The 15,814-nt window shown below is 38.9% G+C and overlaps 1 protein-coding gene across 1 annotated transcript in view; it reads right to left on the bottom strand.

Moving 5' to 3' along the window:
* Positions 1–1,738: 1,738 nt before the first annotated feature.
* Positions 1,739–15,814, bottom strand: part of neb (nebulin) — a 73,895-nt gene continuing 59,819 nt past the window's right edge. Inside the window, exons 125-142 of the mRNA XM_084724886.1 lie at positions 14,827–14,937; positions 13,558–13,671; positions 13,323–13,427; positions 12,467–12,571; positions 11,943–12,047; positions 11,380–11,472; positions 10,891–10,983; positions 10,460–10,552; positions 8,788–8,880; positions 8,319–8,411; positions 7,846–7,938; positions 6,145–6,237; positions 5,548–5,655; positions 4,454–4,640; positions 3,578–3,670; positions 3,174–3,314; positions 2,976–3,079; positions 1,739–2,638 (exon numbers count right to left, since the gene is read on the bottom strand). Coding sequence (XP_084581012.1) covers positions 2,465–2,638; positions 2,976–3,079; positions 3,174–3,314; positions 3,578–3,670; positions 4,454–4,640; positions 5,548–5,655; positions 6,145–6,237; positions 7,846–7,938; positions 8,319–8,411; positions 8,788–8,880; positions 10,460–10,552; positions 10,891–10,983; positions 11,380–11,472; positions 11,943–12,047; positions 12,467–12,571; positions 13,323–13,427; positions 13,558–13,671; positions 14,827–14,937 — 1,998 coding nt within the window. The 3' untranslated portion in view covers positions 1,739–2,464. The remainder of the gene's footprint in view (positions 2,639–2,975; positions 3,080–3,173; positions 3,315–3,577; positions 3,671–4,453; positions 4,641–5,547; positions 5,656–6,144; positions 6,238–7,845; positions 7,939–8,318; positions 8,412–8,787; positions 8,881–10,459; positions 10,553–10,890; positions 10,984–11,379; positions 11,473–11,942; positions 12,048–12,466; positions 12,572–13,322; positions 13,428–13,557; positions 13,672–14,826; positions 14,938–15,814) is intronic.

The following is a 15,814-nucleotide window of genomic DNA, read 5'->3' as shown; positions in this document are numbered from 1 at the left end:
ACAGGACACTGCTGTTATATAAGTCAAATATCGCTCTCTTGCTCAACCAGACTCCTTTAGCAAAAACGGTAATTTTACCTCACAGAACGTCGGAGTTGCTGGTCTGCCGCTGCCTCAATCGGAAGTCACACAATAACATAAACAAACTTGCTGATGGAGGCAGCAGTAGACCAGCTTCTCCTATGTTCTGTGAGGTACAGTTACTGACATCGTTTGACGTGGTTCCTCATCACTATCCAATAAAAGTCTTTATTTGTAAATGTTATTAAATTGCTAATAAATTGAATGAATTTTCATCTGGAAGGTCAGACGTCAAACAATCCATTGAAGTGTATTGCCTGAACTAAACAGCTAAAAAGACAAGCAAGTATCCAGCTGGAGGAGGAGGAATTACCAGAGATATTTGCAACCTGGCAACCCAAAACCTCTGCCTTTGAATGTCTTATAATTGATTAATAGAGCACTAGTAAATGATAAAGCACTAATAAAACCATTAATTATAGCAGGATAAAAACCTTTGTAAAGGCTGCCTGATTAGAAAGTTGTACCAATAATCCTTCACAGTGCAGCATTAAGGACAAATCTAGCATGCGTTCAGTGTTCTTTTTTTTATTGATTTTATAACTTCTGTTTCTTAAATGTTTTCACCTGCACGCACCTCGAAATGAATATATATTTTTAAAACCTTTTCAAATTACTGGAAAATAATCTACAGTGATCTGAAATAGTTGCAGAAAACAGAAAAAAACACACTGTTGGAATTGTCATTTAAATAAAAGACATTGCATAAAGATGTTGACCTCTGTTTTTTTCTTGTGGCATTTCAAATTTCAAACCACAAAAATGGGTTAGGCCTGCACACTTACTCCATGCCACAAAACTTCAATAATGACAAAGTTTCAGTTCCATTTGGATCTTCATTAGGTCAATCGGTGTTCATGGTAAATGTAGTCAATTAAAGCAATAAATTCAGCAATAAATAAATTTTGACCTATATTGAGAAAACAGAATTCTTCTGCTGCAAAATCTGTTCTTCCTGCATCCAGTGATGTCACTGGAGAGGAACTACAAATATGATACTAAAATCGGAAAATTCCCTAACAGCAGCTTGGATTTCTAGTCTCTGCCTCTGTGTAGCCAGGGGAGATGTTAGGTGAGTATTTTGGTCACCTGATGCTATGTTTTGGCCAGCAAAGCAATAGCTATAGGCAACACGGCAAAATGGGCGTGAGACTCACATGCTCGCCCACAATGCACCCTGGTACATGTAGGCACTGCAGCATGGCTCCATGAGCAGGAAAAATACATTTTCGTGGTCAACATAGCAGCACTGAAAAATGTATTGTTTCAACTGACTACACTGACCATCAACACTGATTGAACATCCACATGAAAAGTGCTTTAGTTTCCTTTTAAAGGCCCAGTCACACACACATGTACATTAAGGGGAGTGGCCAGTCACAGCCTCAACCAATAGCAAAGAAGTTCACCTCAGCAGGCAAGGGATAATCTTCGTCATTTGCATAAGTGTGACTAAATCAGAAACCTTTATTTTTCCTCTTACCTGTAGTGCTTTTTATCCATCTGTGTGAGTTGCTGAGTTTTGGAGACATCAGCTGTAAAGTTTCTGTTTTCCCAATGTAACACAACTAGATGACATTTCATCTGACCCCTGAAGATTACTGAGAGAAATGCATGGTGCCCAATGGTCATGATAGAGAATGAAAAGGAGGCAGAGTGCTGCAGGAGCTTGGTGTGCTTTATTAGCTACTGATTAAAGGTAGAGGACGTGCCTTATTCCTAAATAATCGGAAGAAAACAAAACACACATGCTACTAGTGGCCAGCCTTCAGTATACAAGAGGGAAGACTGAGGCTTGTCTCATACAACTCTTCAGGAGTGGTTTAATCATGGAGGAGGTAGATGGTGACTGACTCCTTTTAAGTTTCATTATTTGAATCTTTTTTTTTTTCTCTCCATAGAATTTCTGTTAAATTAAAGGTATAATTTAAACTATCTGAGCCCATTGTTTTCATGAGAAAATACTATCTCAGTGCAACTTGGACAAAGCATGTTATATATATCTAGTATTTTTGAAATTTACAATATAATAGGCCAGGATGTATGTTAGTGAGTCTTTCTTTTCCAGGACACAAGTGTTTTAGAACAGTTTAAACAATCTAAAGTAGTTTGTCATTCATAGTAGGCATATTATGTATAATCGGAAATATTTATGTGTGTCACGTCATGATGCTTATGTCACATCCACAGGCAACAGGGGCAGCAGCATATGAATGACTTATCAATGAGAATTACAACACAGTTAAAATACAGTGACAGACCTACAAGAAACTCAAAGCTACACATTGCACTAAGCCACAGTTGTGATCACAGGAGGACCGATCAAGTTTGCCCTGTGGATGTGTCTCGCCCACTCTGGAGGGATGATGGGCGGGCTTTGTCTTTAAACCGCTTCAACGTAGTTGGCTGGCAGCATTCCGGTCTTGCCGGTGCGCTGCACTGTACCGTACATCCACCCCTCGTCGATGGACTGCACGTTGACAATGACGTCGCCGTCCTTGAAGGACACCTCATCGCTGTCAGCTGCAGTGTAGTCATACATGGCACGCACAGTTTTCTGCAGAGAGTAAAGAGAAGAAGAGTCAGTTAATCAACTCTCCTTCTTCTCCACCTTTAATGCACCACTGAAAATAGTCCCTGTAGGAATTGATGGATTTGGGGGCTGAGGACTGTTTATTTTGTTTTTTTCATACATCAGATCAACACATGGGCATTTCACAAAATGTCAAGGTCGCGCCACTTTGATGGACAGAAAACAGAAGGTCCTACAGATATCAATGCATTTGTATGTTTGTATGCATCGATCCTTTATTTATGGGTATGTCTAAAATGTATTTTATAACCTTTCTTGAACCTGAGCGTGCAGTGTGTGTGTACTGAATGTTTTTACTGACCCCGGTGGTGGAGGGCTGTGAGGGGACAGAGGACACGGTGGTCTGCTGAGTGGCCACTGATGAGGACCTCTGCTGCAGCTCCACAGTCTTAGCATGTTGGTAACCTGAAGATGGTAAAAACATAGGGGAAACCACAGATAAGGCACTGCACTCCCCACACACTCGATCTGTGGTGCTGTGATGACTCTGGATCATTACCGATAGAGGAGGTCATGAAGCCATTGCTGTAGAGGGACATGTGGTGGTCAGCGTCCTGGGACACTTCAGACTTCTCGTCAGCCAGGCCGCTCAAGGCGCTGGTGGAGCGGGAGTGCTCCTTGCTGCGACGCTGAGCTTGCACTGTCAGATAGAAATGGTTCAGTGAGACTTTGTGAAAAATACAACCATGAGATCATGTTGTAGCATTTAAAATATGGCTAATAGGGCTGGGCTTCATGGTATGGCAGGGAAAAAAAAGCGATCATCTCTGAACACATTCTCCACCCTCAGGATTAAGTTTCAGTTTTGCACACAAGATGTAATATCTTGTAATCCTTTAAGAAGTAAAATAACATCCACTTCTTTAGGCTTATTGAGTAATCATTTTGAGCTTCTCATCTCACCTGACATCATGTGCAGACTCCTGGACTGGATGTTGTCCTCAGCGGGGTCGTAGTCAAACACAGAGCCGGGGTTTGTGCGCCACACACGCAGATCTGAGGTTACAGAGTCAAACACAGGATCAGTCAAGCAGTTCATAACTCAGAACAACCAGTCTCAGTCTGTGGCACAACATGTGTCTCAGCTTGTGTTTCAAATTTGCCTCAGTTTGTGCCTCCAATGTATCACTGCTATATTTGAGTTATAGAGCTAAGAAGCCAATAGATAAATCTTTGACTCGTTGATTCCAGAGGGGCCTTTAACAATTATTACCGCTATTTTAAAGATTTCCAGGATTGCCAAAGGAAAAAAATATTAAATGATATTTTGTCAGCTCCACAATGAAGATTTTAAATGTGTTTCTCAAGTTCATTTGATCATTGCTTTGTGTAGCACATAGAATATTTCCTCAGATGGTTAGAAATGTCTTTGTGAAATCTAGACGTATCTTCAAAAAACACACAGGAGCACAGAACTAAATTAATTTCAGGGTTTTTCAGAATTAATCAAGACCTCTATCTGAAAAATGGATGCTTAGCTCTGTGAATTGATATTGTATTGTATCAAATTTGCGTCCATCTCAAAAAAGCACCTTCATGAACCAGTTTCTCCATCAATGTGAGTGATCATCATCAATGTTAATCAATCAATTTCCTTTAAGTTCTTAAAGAATTGAATCAACAGGGTGTCTACATGTACGAGCATGTTAAATGTGAGACTTTTAAAGACTTTTTAATTCCATTCTGTAGTTGATTTTTAACTTTCATGTCTACGTCTTTATTTGCGACACATACAGCCCCCAGACACGACACTAACGACTGTGTGCATTGTAACTGTACCAGTGATGGTCTCCTGGTCATGCTCGATGGCACGTCTCCTCTCCATCTCCACCACACGTCTCTGGATGCCACGGTAGCTAATATCGCTAAAGTCCTGGGTGTTCTTCTTCACGCGTTCTGTCACTAGGTCAGAGGTGGTGGGAGTGAAGCTGCCCTTGTTCTTCTCAAAGTCCTCGTGGTATCTCACCTGGAAAGTAACCACAGTTTACATATGGAAGAGCCAAACTACAAATATATACACCTCTATGACTTTAAAAGAGAATGACATCCATTTTTATACATTCACTTGCTATTTCTGTTTTCCAGGACAGTCAGTATTAATGGACATGAATCACTGAACTAGTTTGGAGCGACTTGGGTCTTGTGTCCACAGCTTTAGGCACTGTTTCTATCAGTTTAATACATCAAACAAATACATTGTACTGTGCAAGATACAAGCTGTGAGATGATCAGCCAGATTATCAAAACTCAAAGTAAAACTGAAAGTGAGCAAACCATTTATATCAGTAATAATCCTTCATTTCACGTACGATGTTGTCGTGTTTCCATCTCTCAACTTTTATAATGTTAAAATGTACAGTGTTATTACAGCTGAAATGAATGACAGCAATGAAAACAGGATTGTATGAAACTAACGATCCTTGGCTGTATGTAAGTAATGTATAAAATATACATTTATTCATGTAAATGTTCCCCTTCATTGTGGTGTTATGGGCTATTTAAGGATGCAGTACACTCTGGTGATATTCTATACTTCTCTTATTGTCAGTTTATCCTATTAAACGATGAATTGATCCTACTAACAAGTATTGCCTGAGTAGCCAAAGCCTGATACGTGTTTTTCCCACATACACCATCTGGCTGCCATTAAATATGCGCCATAGGAGATCTACTCACAGCGTGGGGACATAAACTGTTGAGAGACAGACTCCCAGATTGTTAGATTTGTTTTTTTCATGGGGTTTGTTCAAAAGAAAAATATAGAATACCATCAGCATTATCCTAAATCCAGAGAAGCAGCAGATAAGTTAACTACCTGGAGTAGAAATTAAACTTAAGGGGCACATACTAAATAAACAGACACAAAATCTTACTCCAGAAATGATGCGCTGGGTCTCCCTGACGCGTCTCATCTCAGGTGTGTCCAGAACGAAGGCGGCCTTGCCCTGCACCTGCTTACGGAAACTGTCAGAGTACAGCACCTGGTGGAAAGTGGGGGCAGGACGGAGACAGAACAGAGGACACACAGTGAGTGTCTGAAATGTCTCAAACATAAAGCCATCATACAGCAGCTGTTAGCATCCGCAGCACAAAGGGTGTGGCAAAAAGACTAAAGACACACACACAGAAAGAGCTGGGCCATTACTGGGATTTCAGACAAACGAATTAGCAGGGAGATTTTTATTAAGACGCTGACGTATTAAATCAAACAAGATTACGTCCCAATCTTCAGTTGGAGGACAACAAGGAAACAAGATGTGGAGTAGTTTGAACAAGAGGAGAGGTTAGCAGTGATGATGTGCACAGACACACCACAGCTGGTGGGATTAAACAAAAAGAGAGCGCAGTGGGGAGAATTAATGTAATTAACTACAGAGCCAGGAGACAACTCGGTTAGAAGAGGGTTAACGTGGGGCAGAAGTAGAACATTTCTTCAGTAGAACATGTTCTTGCGGTGGTTCTGGAGGTACCGAGCTAATGTTTTCTTGGTTCCTTTTGACCCGCTCCATCTCTGGAGTGAACACCACAGGAGTTCCCTTGGCGGAACTGTCTTTATACAACACCTACAGGACAGAAGCACAGCGCCCCCAAGGGGCAAATCAGACACTCTGAGCCAAACACAGAGCACACACACCTATAGGACTGTTTTCATAGACGTGGATTGACCTGAAACTTTTAGGATACAGACAAACCAGTTTTCAGAAAATTTCAAGGACTAATAATCTGTTGCTTTTGGAATATATTTAAGAAGCAGAGGTGGGACCAAGTCATTGTTTTGAAAGTCATGAGTAAGTCTCAAGTCTTTGCACTCAAGTCACAAGTGAAGACAGAGTCACAACTTGTGGTTCTTAGTACAACTTCAAATGTTGAATGGAGTTGAAAGAAGTCTTGTCACGATACTGGGATTTCTAACTTTGATACAATACCTTTTAAAATGTCACCATTTTTGATACCACAACATTGAGAGCAAAATATTTTAGATTTTTATTATAAGAGAAATATAACAAGACTATAACATGACAACAGATACTCGACTGTAGGAAAATGAGGAGAAGAGGAAGACAGCACTGTAAATAAATGAGAGGAGGTGGGCTGTAGCATTACAAAAAAAGCCCAAGTTGTCCTGTTTTGTCCACAACCGAAAGATGTTGTTTAGTGTCACAGAGGAGTAAAGAAACCAGAAAATATTCACATTTAAGAAGCTGTAATCAGAGAATTTTGACTTTTTTTCTTAAAAATGACTGATTAACTGATTATCGGAATAGTTGGTGATTTATTTAATGGTTAGCAACTAATCAATTAACTGTTCTAGCTCTAGCATTACGTGTTGAGAGTGTTGCTGAGAGTGACTAGCGTAACGTTATTTGATTCAGTAAATGAAGTGATTTGTGGTACACTTTAAATAACATACTTTTTAATCATTGGGCTTAGGGGAAGGTATCAGGTATTTTCAAATCAAAAGGCTCAAGTCAAAGTGAAGTCACAAGTCACTGGTGTGAAAAGTCCAACTCTAGCTGCAAGCCTTCTTTGATTCTGTCGAGTCTAAAGTCATCAAATCTGTGACTCATTTGACCTGAGTCCAAGTCACGTGACTCGAGTCCACACTTCTGTTGAGCCGTGTCTGAGAAATTGGTCCTATAGAGTGACTCATCCTGGTAGCAGCTCTCAAACAGCCAGGATCTCTGTTGAAGAAACAAACACACACTCCTCACGCTTCAGCTGGAGATTTAGCTTGTCATTTGCTGTGAAGTGGAAATCAACTTAGTAGCACAAAGCGGCTTTATGTGAAAAAAAGCTGCAGGTTAGACTATTGTATAAGGGAGAGGAGGGGCCAAAAAGGAGGGTTTCACTCAGCTTGAAGGTTTGATGGTTGGAGATTAAAGATGATTTGAAGAATTAGGAGGAGAGAAGGGGGAAAAAAAAAAGAAATGCGTGGCTGAAAACTAGGCTACATTAGAGTCAAAGTGGTGATGATGGCAGGGCTGGAGCTCAGGAAACTGCAGTCTGTGCCTTGGATGAGGGTGGATGAGATGAGCAGGAGGTGATGAGAGTGTGAGATGATGATGGGGGAGGGGAAGAAGCAAACAGGCTTATGATGGGCATTATTGATGGGCTACTACTGTCCACTCTCAACAGTTAGGAGCACACGTGGTTCAGTTTTGTTCCACTACCGAGCTGATGTGCTTCTGGGTTTGTTTGACCCGCTTCACCTCAGGGAGGTCCGGTATAGCTGTGGCACGACCAAGAGAGTCCTTGTACTTTATCTACCCAACAGACAGTTTGGGTTTGGTACAAAGAAAGTAAAGAGCAGGTCAGTCAGAGGCAATTGCTGGAAAACAGAGACACAACACAGCACCAAAACTCACAGCAGACATGAAACATGGAATTAAACACACACTTTTTTTCCTGAGAAATGAAGAAGCAGATTATGTTAGAGATAAAGTGGAGTTGAGCTGACCCCACATGGCTAATTGGTGTTATATCTGCATGGTGGGTTTGATGTGACAAGCAGTTCTACCATCTAAAGGAGTGATGAAGGCTCAGGAGAGTTGTTATTAAAGTGTGTTTGAGAGGCAGATGAAGAGTAAGGTGGAGGCAAATGAATGTACAGCACGGGAGGTTATAGGGTCACTCAGTGGAGTACCGTGCTAATATTTTGCTGATTGCGTTTAACTCTTTCCATCTCTGGGGTCTCTGATACTGATGTGCCTTGTCCCACTCCTTCTTTGTATTGAAGCTTTGAATAAGATAGCACAGAAAAGTCAAATATGGTGGTAACACACTAAAAGGCAGATTTTTTTTTTTATTAGAAGGGAAGCAAATGCCAAAATTAGAAATTAAAATAAAAAATGTAGGGAAATGCAGACTAAATTAGGAAAAGCAATTGAGGAAATTATGTCTTTTTGTGGAAATGTGGATTCAAAATCAAGTCAATAACCTAAAAATGAGTGATTTATGTGACTTAGTTAGGATGGAGGAGGGAAAACCAGAGCTAAATACACAAAAGGTAAAGTCTTCTAGACTTTTAGACAAAAAAGGAGAGGTCAGAGGTTTGTGATGGGAAATGATGATAAGGGGAAAAGAAAAGGGTCACTGCAGTCTTTTTCCTCTACCGAGCTGATATTCTTCTGGGTTTCTCGGACCCGCTTCACTTCAGGGAGATCTGGTATGGCTGTGCCTTGACCCACAGACTTCTTGTACTGTATCTGCCCATTGCATAAGTTACACAGGTACAAAGTAAGACAGAGACACAAGTACAACACAAATACAGTGTGTGCTGTAGACACAGACATGTCCATCCATTCATAACAACAACATACACTTGGAAAAAAAAATGACAGCAACATGTTGTTATGTATACACATTTTCACATATTACAGTGGTAGTTGGGTGTTTTGGCAATGAGTAAGGTGAAATATATACGTTATGCTTTAATATGGATGATGATCAGCAAATGGAGAGTCTTACTTAGACATGTTAAAATAAATAAAGAAAAAAATAACTTTAGCGCTACATTGTTTGCTAGCCATAAATGTATTATAATGAACTAGATACAGGACGCAAAATTAAGTCCAGTGAGAACTGCTCACTTGGCGTATACTTTTCTTCAAATTGCCCTATCATATATTACATCTATGTGAAAAGTTACCAAAACATTTAACTGTTTACTAGCTAGCTAAAACATTAGCAAAATGTTACATTGTTTGCTAGCTAGCTAAAATGTTAGTTAGCCTAGTTAGCCTACTAATGATGGCTTGTGAGCCTGCTGGCCAAATTAGTGGAGCAATATGGCCAAATAATAATGAGAAGATTAAAAAATGGACAACAGCATAGTCAGGGACTACCTGGCAGCAACTGGGAGACTATATTAATGGATAAACTGGAGTGAAAGAAAGAAGGGATGCATCATAAAACTAACTTGCATTTTCTTTGAGGAACTTGACTGTTTTGTTCAAACCATCTAAAAAAGGCAGCCATTTTAAAAGTTAAACCTCATAGTCTAAGTTTAAAGTTAATACTGGATCATGTTTCGAATTGGAGTTTAAAGTTTTGGTGCTACAGATTTAAATTTAGTCTAGGTTACAGAAAAAAACTAAACTGAAGTCTAAAAGGAGGTATAAATTAAATCTTTATTTTTTTTATTTTAAGATAGTTTAAAAGTTTAGTGCAACATGATTTGAAGTTGAACCAGGATTTAATCAGGCTCAAAATTAATCCTTGTTGGTGCAACCCAACCTTAGGTTATTATTTCAGGGTTCAGATGTAATGAATTATCATGGTAAAGAGAAATCCTACAGAGCCCTCAAAGTTCCAATAGATGATGAAGATATAAAGTTTGTATTAACTATTTATTTTATGGTGGAAACAAGAACCACTACAGAATATTGCCGAAAGTATGTGGACCAGGATTTATGGACCAGGAAGTGGTGCCCACATACCATTGGCCATTTAGTATATTGTGAACATAAGCTATTGTCTTGCAGAGATGAAGTTGGAGAAGCTGAAGCATCTAAATCTATGTGTTTCCACAAATTAACAACAACAACAAAAACCATTTGAGGCTTTGGGGGGTTCCATGAAATCATATGATTAATATCAACAAAAATCCGGAAAAAGTTGGATTGAAAATGACAGTTTGAAGCGATTACATGTCAGGAGAGATATGGTTATATGGGTATCTATGGTATGGAGATATAGAGAATTCTACTCTAGATAAGGAGGGACTATGGAGGGAAAACCAATTGAGGAGGAGATGAAGGAGGGCAGGGTCACTCAGTGGAGTACCGTGCTAATATTTTGCTGATTTCGTTTAATTCTTTCCATCTCTGGGGTCTCTGATACTGATGTGCCTTGTCCCACTCCTTCTTTGTATTGCAGCTTTAAATGAGATAGCACAAAAAAGTCAAAATATGGTGGTAAAACACTCAATGGCAGATTAGTTTTCAGACAAAATCCAGGGAAATGCAGACTAATTTAGAAAAAAATTGAGGAAATTATGTTTTTGTAGAAATGTGATTTCAAAATCAAGTAATCACCCAGGACTGGTAAAAAGGAGTGATTTATGAAACTTAGTTAGGATGGAGGAGGGAAAACCAGAGCTAAGAACATGGGAAATAAAGTTTTCTACACTTTTAGACAAGTAGGAGAGGTAAGAGGGCATGTTGGGATGATGATAAGGGGATAAGTTAAGGATCACTGCAGTCTTTTTTGTCTACCGAGCTGATATTCTTCTGGGTTTCTCGGACCCGCTTCATCTCAGGGAGATCTGGTATGGCTGTGCCTTGACCCACAGACTCCTTGTACTGTATCTGCCCATTGCATAAGTTACACAGGCACAGAGTAAGACAAACACAAATAGAATATGTACTATAGACACAGACATGTCCATCCATTCATAACAACAACATACACTTTGAAACAACTGACAATAACACACCGCTATCTACACCAATTTTCACATATTTCAGTGGTAGTTGAGTATGATGGCATTAGCTAAGGTAATGAAAGTTTTGCTATCAAAATGGATGATCCTTCGTTTAGTTTATTACTTTAGGGTTTAGATGAAATGAGGGTAAAGATACTCACTTGAAGAGATTACATGTGAAAATAGGTCTGGTTATATTCTGAACTAGATAAGGAGGGAATATGGAGGGAAGACTAGTTGAGGAAGAGATGAAAGAGGGCAGGGTTACTCTGTGGAGTACCGTGCTAATGTTCTGCTGGTTGCGTTTAACTCTGTCCATCTCAGGGGTCTCGGGCAAAGCTGTTCCCGCTCCCAAATCCTCTTTGTACTGAATCTTTACACGGTGAAGAATAAAATCAGCGACCAGTGGTTACCAGTGGCAGATAAAGAGGACTAGCTGCTTGATTTACCATACTTGATTTAGCTGTTACACCTTGTGAGCAACATTTGGCACACATCAACAAAAACGCTGAATGAAACAAACACGTAAACAAAACATTTAAAGGGACACATTTTGTCTGGACACTTCCACAACAACATGAACAAAGTATCTAACAACACACAAGCTCTGCACTAATAAGTATAAATGTTACACTATACAACAAATTGTCAAGGGTTAGTTGCGTGAATTAAATTGCTGCATATTTTACAAGGTTAAAATAATCTGGTTTTGGTCCAAAGAAAAAAGGGCTGCATGTCAGGGTTTGTTAAAGATGAGGAAAGAAAGTTAAAAAAAAAAAAAATCAAGAAAAAATGTGAAAAAATGTTAAATGTTAAAATATATATATATTATGGAGTAGATACCAAGCTGAAATTCTTTGTATTCTCTTTAACACGAAGCATTTCAGGAGTGTCCTTTACAGTAGACACTTTGCCCTTTATGTTTTTAAGATCAGTCTGGTATTGATGCTACAGGGAGAAAAACAAAAGTGCAGTTAAAATGCTTCACAATGATGAAGAGGTAAAAGAAAAAAGAGGAAAACAGACAGCCATAAGAGAAACTACTGTAGTGTCTGCTCAGAATTAGCTTGAGAGCTCCTTTCACTTACATGTCAGAATAAAATATACCTTAATGCTCTGAATACAAAAACTGACACTGAACATTTCATTTACAACTGGATTGGATTAAATTAGAGAACACCATACAAATATCATTCCACTGACAGTACTAAAGTATAAAGTATTAAAGATAATACTTTACAAGAGACATGGAGACATACACAGAGCCACCAGACACAGGAAGAACCTCTGACTTCATACTGTAGGTCCTACAGTGTTCAAAGACTCAGGCAGAGACAGCCAACTCATCATTTCCATGTATTACTTACAGTGCTGAAGTTCCTCTGATTCTCACGGACTCTCTGCATCTCTGGAGTGTCCAGGACGGGTACGTAGTGGGACATGGTCTTCTCAGCATCCTCTTTGTACTTTTTCTGTTGGACAAACGCATAAACAGCAGGAATTTTAACTGAGATAGATTTAATTGAGCTTTATACTTCAACACTCAGTTCATTGATTGAAATGTCTCCAGATGCACAAGCAAGAACGGAAGATTATTAGGGCCAATAATAAAGGGGAAAAATGAGAGGAGGAAGATATATATTTTTTAATTTTGCAAAGAATAAACTTTGCAAAGAATACTTTCAGTATAAGTGTAGAAATAAGAAATCAGAGGAAGATTTTTTTGCATTTTGAGAATCAAGTCAATATGTTGAGACTAAAATTGAAATAAGAGATTGAGATTTCAACTTTACTGTCAATATTTTGACTTGAGTCACAAAATGCAAAATGCAAAAAAAAAAAAAAAAACTCTTTTGATTTATTTTTGCTCATGTCTGCACTAATACAGAACATTTGATTTTCAAGGAGGTAGATTTTTTTTTATTTTGCATTTAAAGAATAAATTTAAAAAGTTGAGGAAAAAGGACTTTCAGTGGTAGTGCCAGGCATAAGAATACAAAATAAATCAGGAGGAAGATTTTTTTTTATTTGGATTTTGAGAAACAAGTCAATATATTGAGAACAAAGCCGAAATCTTGCTAATAAATTTGAAATACTGTGTCGACTTTATTCTCAAAATGCAAAATTTAAAAAAAATCTTCCTTCTCCCCTTTTTCCCCCTTATCCCTGAAAGGTCTTTTTTAAAACAAACATTTTGACAGTTGGTTCATTTCAGTACTCTACCTGGCTGACAATGTTCCTCATCTGCTGAGCGTGGATGATGTCAGGGGTGTCGATGACGGTGGTGTAGCTGGCCCTGTCCATCTCAGCAGTCTGCTTGTACTTAGTCTAAGGAGCAGAAAGAAAGATCAGTCAGCGCAGGTTCTGACTTTACTTTAACTGCCACCAAAAGCACAGGTAAAAATATACCAGAACTACAGCCAGAGCAAACAATATGAAAACACGACATGTTACAGACCTGACTGAGGATGTCAGTGGCGTTCCTAGCCCTCATGAAGTCGGGGGTGTCTGTAGCCAAAGCCAACATTCCCTTGCCCTTGATCTCCTGCTCCAGCGCCTTCTTGTACTCTCTCTGTAGATTTTACAGGTGATAAAATGACACATAAAATAACTAAATAGACATGACTGGCAGATTGCTACAAATAACGTTATACTCATTCAATTCAGGGGAGGGCTGCAAAACCACAACGCCTAAGGGAATGGTAAATAAAGAAGGTTAGAAGAAATTAAGTTTTAAGAAGAAATATGATAAGTGGACAGTAGATTGGGTGTGAAGCTCCACTCAAAACTGAAAAGAAACAGCAGTATTAAAACACTGTGTGTTAAAGGATAATTAGTCATATTCATCACACCCATGATTTTTTCTTCTCTTTTTATTATTTAAGTTTATTCATCAAAAAATCTCAACTGCTTTACAGTACTACATCTATCATGCAATCCAAAAATCAACCTCAAAAGCCTCAGAGAGCATATCTACACTAAAAAATGAATTAAAATTATGTCATGGCTGTTTGTACACAGCATTGACAATACATTTAAAGAGTTTTTTTTTTTTAAGTATTCAAATGTATTCATTTATTCCAATACAAACATTAACATTTTGTTCAAGGTGCAAATGTTTTATCGTTAAAATGGTATTTTCCCAAGCCCCTCAAAAAACATTTTCTCACATGACCTGACATAGGTTTCTTCATGATGACGTAACTACATCATCATATAAATCCCCTAGGTTGAAGGAGGGGAGGTGATGGAATCAGTGCACTAACGTAATTCACTTTTTATTGCAGATGGCTGAGTGCGAGTTTCCATTTGAAAAACCCAGAAAAGAACGCAGTCTGGAGTCACTCTTAAAGGATAACATGCTTAAACAGCATGATATTACATGTCTCATCAACCAATAAAATATAATTTGCTTTGTGTATGTTTGAAGTTGATTTTTGGAAGATTTGTAGTATTATAAGAAACAATCATGGGAAAATCCAGTAGAGTGGAGGTGAAGGTCAAAACATTTTATAGACATCAGAAAAAGGAGAGTGCTTGAAAATTAGTGATGTCACAAAGCGGGGACTGGACTGGGAGTCAAACTCAGCGATTGCTCTTTTAGTGATGATGGTGAAGCTTAGTTAAGGGGACAGGATCCAGCAGATGATGCACCAAGAGCGGGATTGTGGGAAGGCACTCGGTTGAGAGGGTGATACGGTTTCCGTCACCTCTCCATCAGCCATACCTCACACAGGATGTGTGTGGCATTCCTTGCTCTCAAAAGCTCCGGAGTTTCCTCCAGTAAAGTAAGCCCTTTACCCTTCACTCCCTCTTCTAGATCCTTCCTGTATTCTTTCTACAGGACGGAAGAAGAACAGAGAGACTGCAGAGAAGTGCACACAGGCAGGCCAGGCCAAGGCATACAGACACACAGACAGTACAGTATGGTACAATGGACAAGCACTGTTGCTTTGCCCTTTGAGCTCAAAGTCACCAAAGCTCCCACCAAAGAGAAAAAGAGACAGATTCAGAGTTGCGGTGATATCATCATATCCATGGGCGTCTATTTATAGTAAAAGTGGGGGTGCCAGGCAAGGGGAGGTATGGCAGGACTTTTTCTGCAGTGATGACAAAATGTTAAAGAAAATACACAATAAATACATAAACTGTATTTCTATATGAACTTAACATTTTGGATTTTGTCGCCTCTGTTGGTTAGCTGTGCTATTTTAGTTGGAGAAGACAATGGGAATGAAAGGCAAACTGTATCAAAAATAGGTGCTGGTTGGTGGATCAGATAGATGCAAAATTACATAGTGACTCATGACACCGTTAATTCACTGTCTATCTTGTGCATGGCAGTATTTGAGCAGGCTTTTTTTAGCTGTTACCAACGTAACTAACAGTTTACTGATTCCTGTTTGGTGCTGGACAGTGTGTGTCTACCTTCTGATAATATTAAACATTCTTGATTTTCTTATGATCACAAACTATTTTTGATGTTTAAAAACACCAAAAAACACACGTATGTACTCCTACAATTAAATTGTTAAGATTGTTACAATCAGTCATATTTTCACAGAGAGAGCGGAGACATTGGTGACTTTGGCAAGAATCCTGATATAAAACAAGAAGAACCACATTTTATCAGATAAAGCGTGGGGGAAAAAAAAAACAGCAACAAAACAATGCACGTCAGCAGTTTGCCTTAAAAACATTACTGCATCTTTCAA

This window comes from Lutjanus erythropterus, chromosome 8 (genome assembly GCF_056507025.1).
Source record: "Lutjanus erythropterus isolate fLutEry1 chromosome 8, fLutEry1.hap2, whole genome shotgun sequence".
Lineage (NCBI taxonomy): Eukaryota > Metazoa > Chordata > Actinopteri > Lutjaniformes > Lutjanidae > Lutjanus > Lutjanus erythropterus.
Note: the sequence above shows the minus strand (reverse complement) of the source record. Positions and strands in the feature narration are given on the sequence as shown.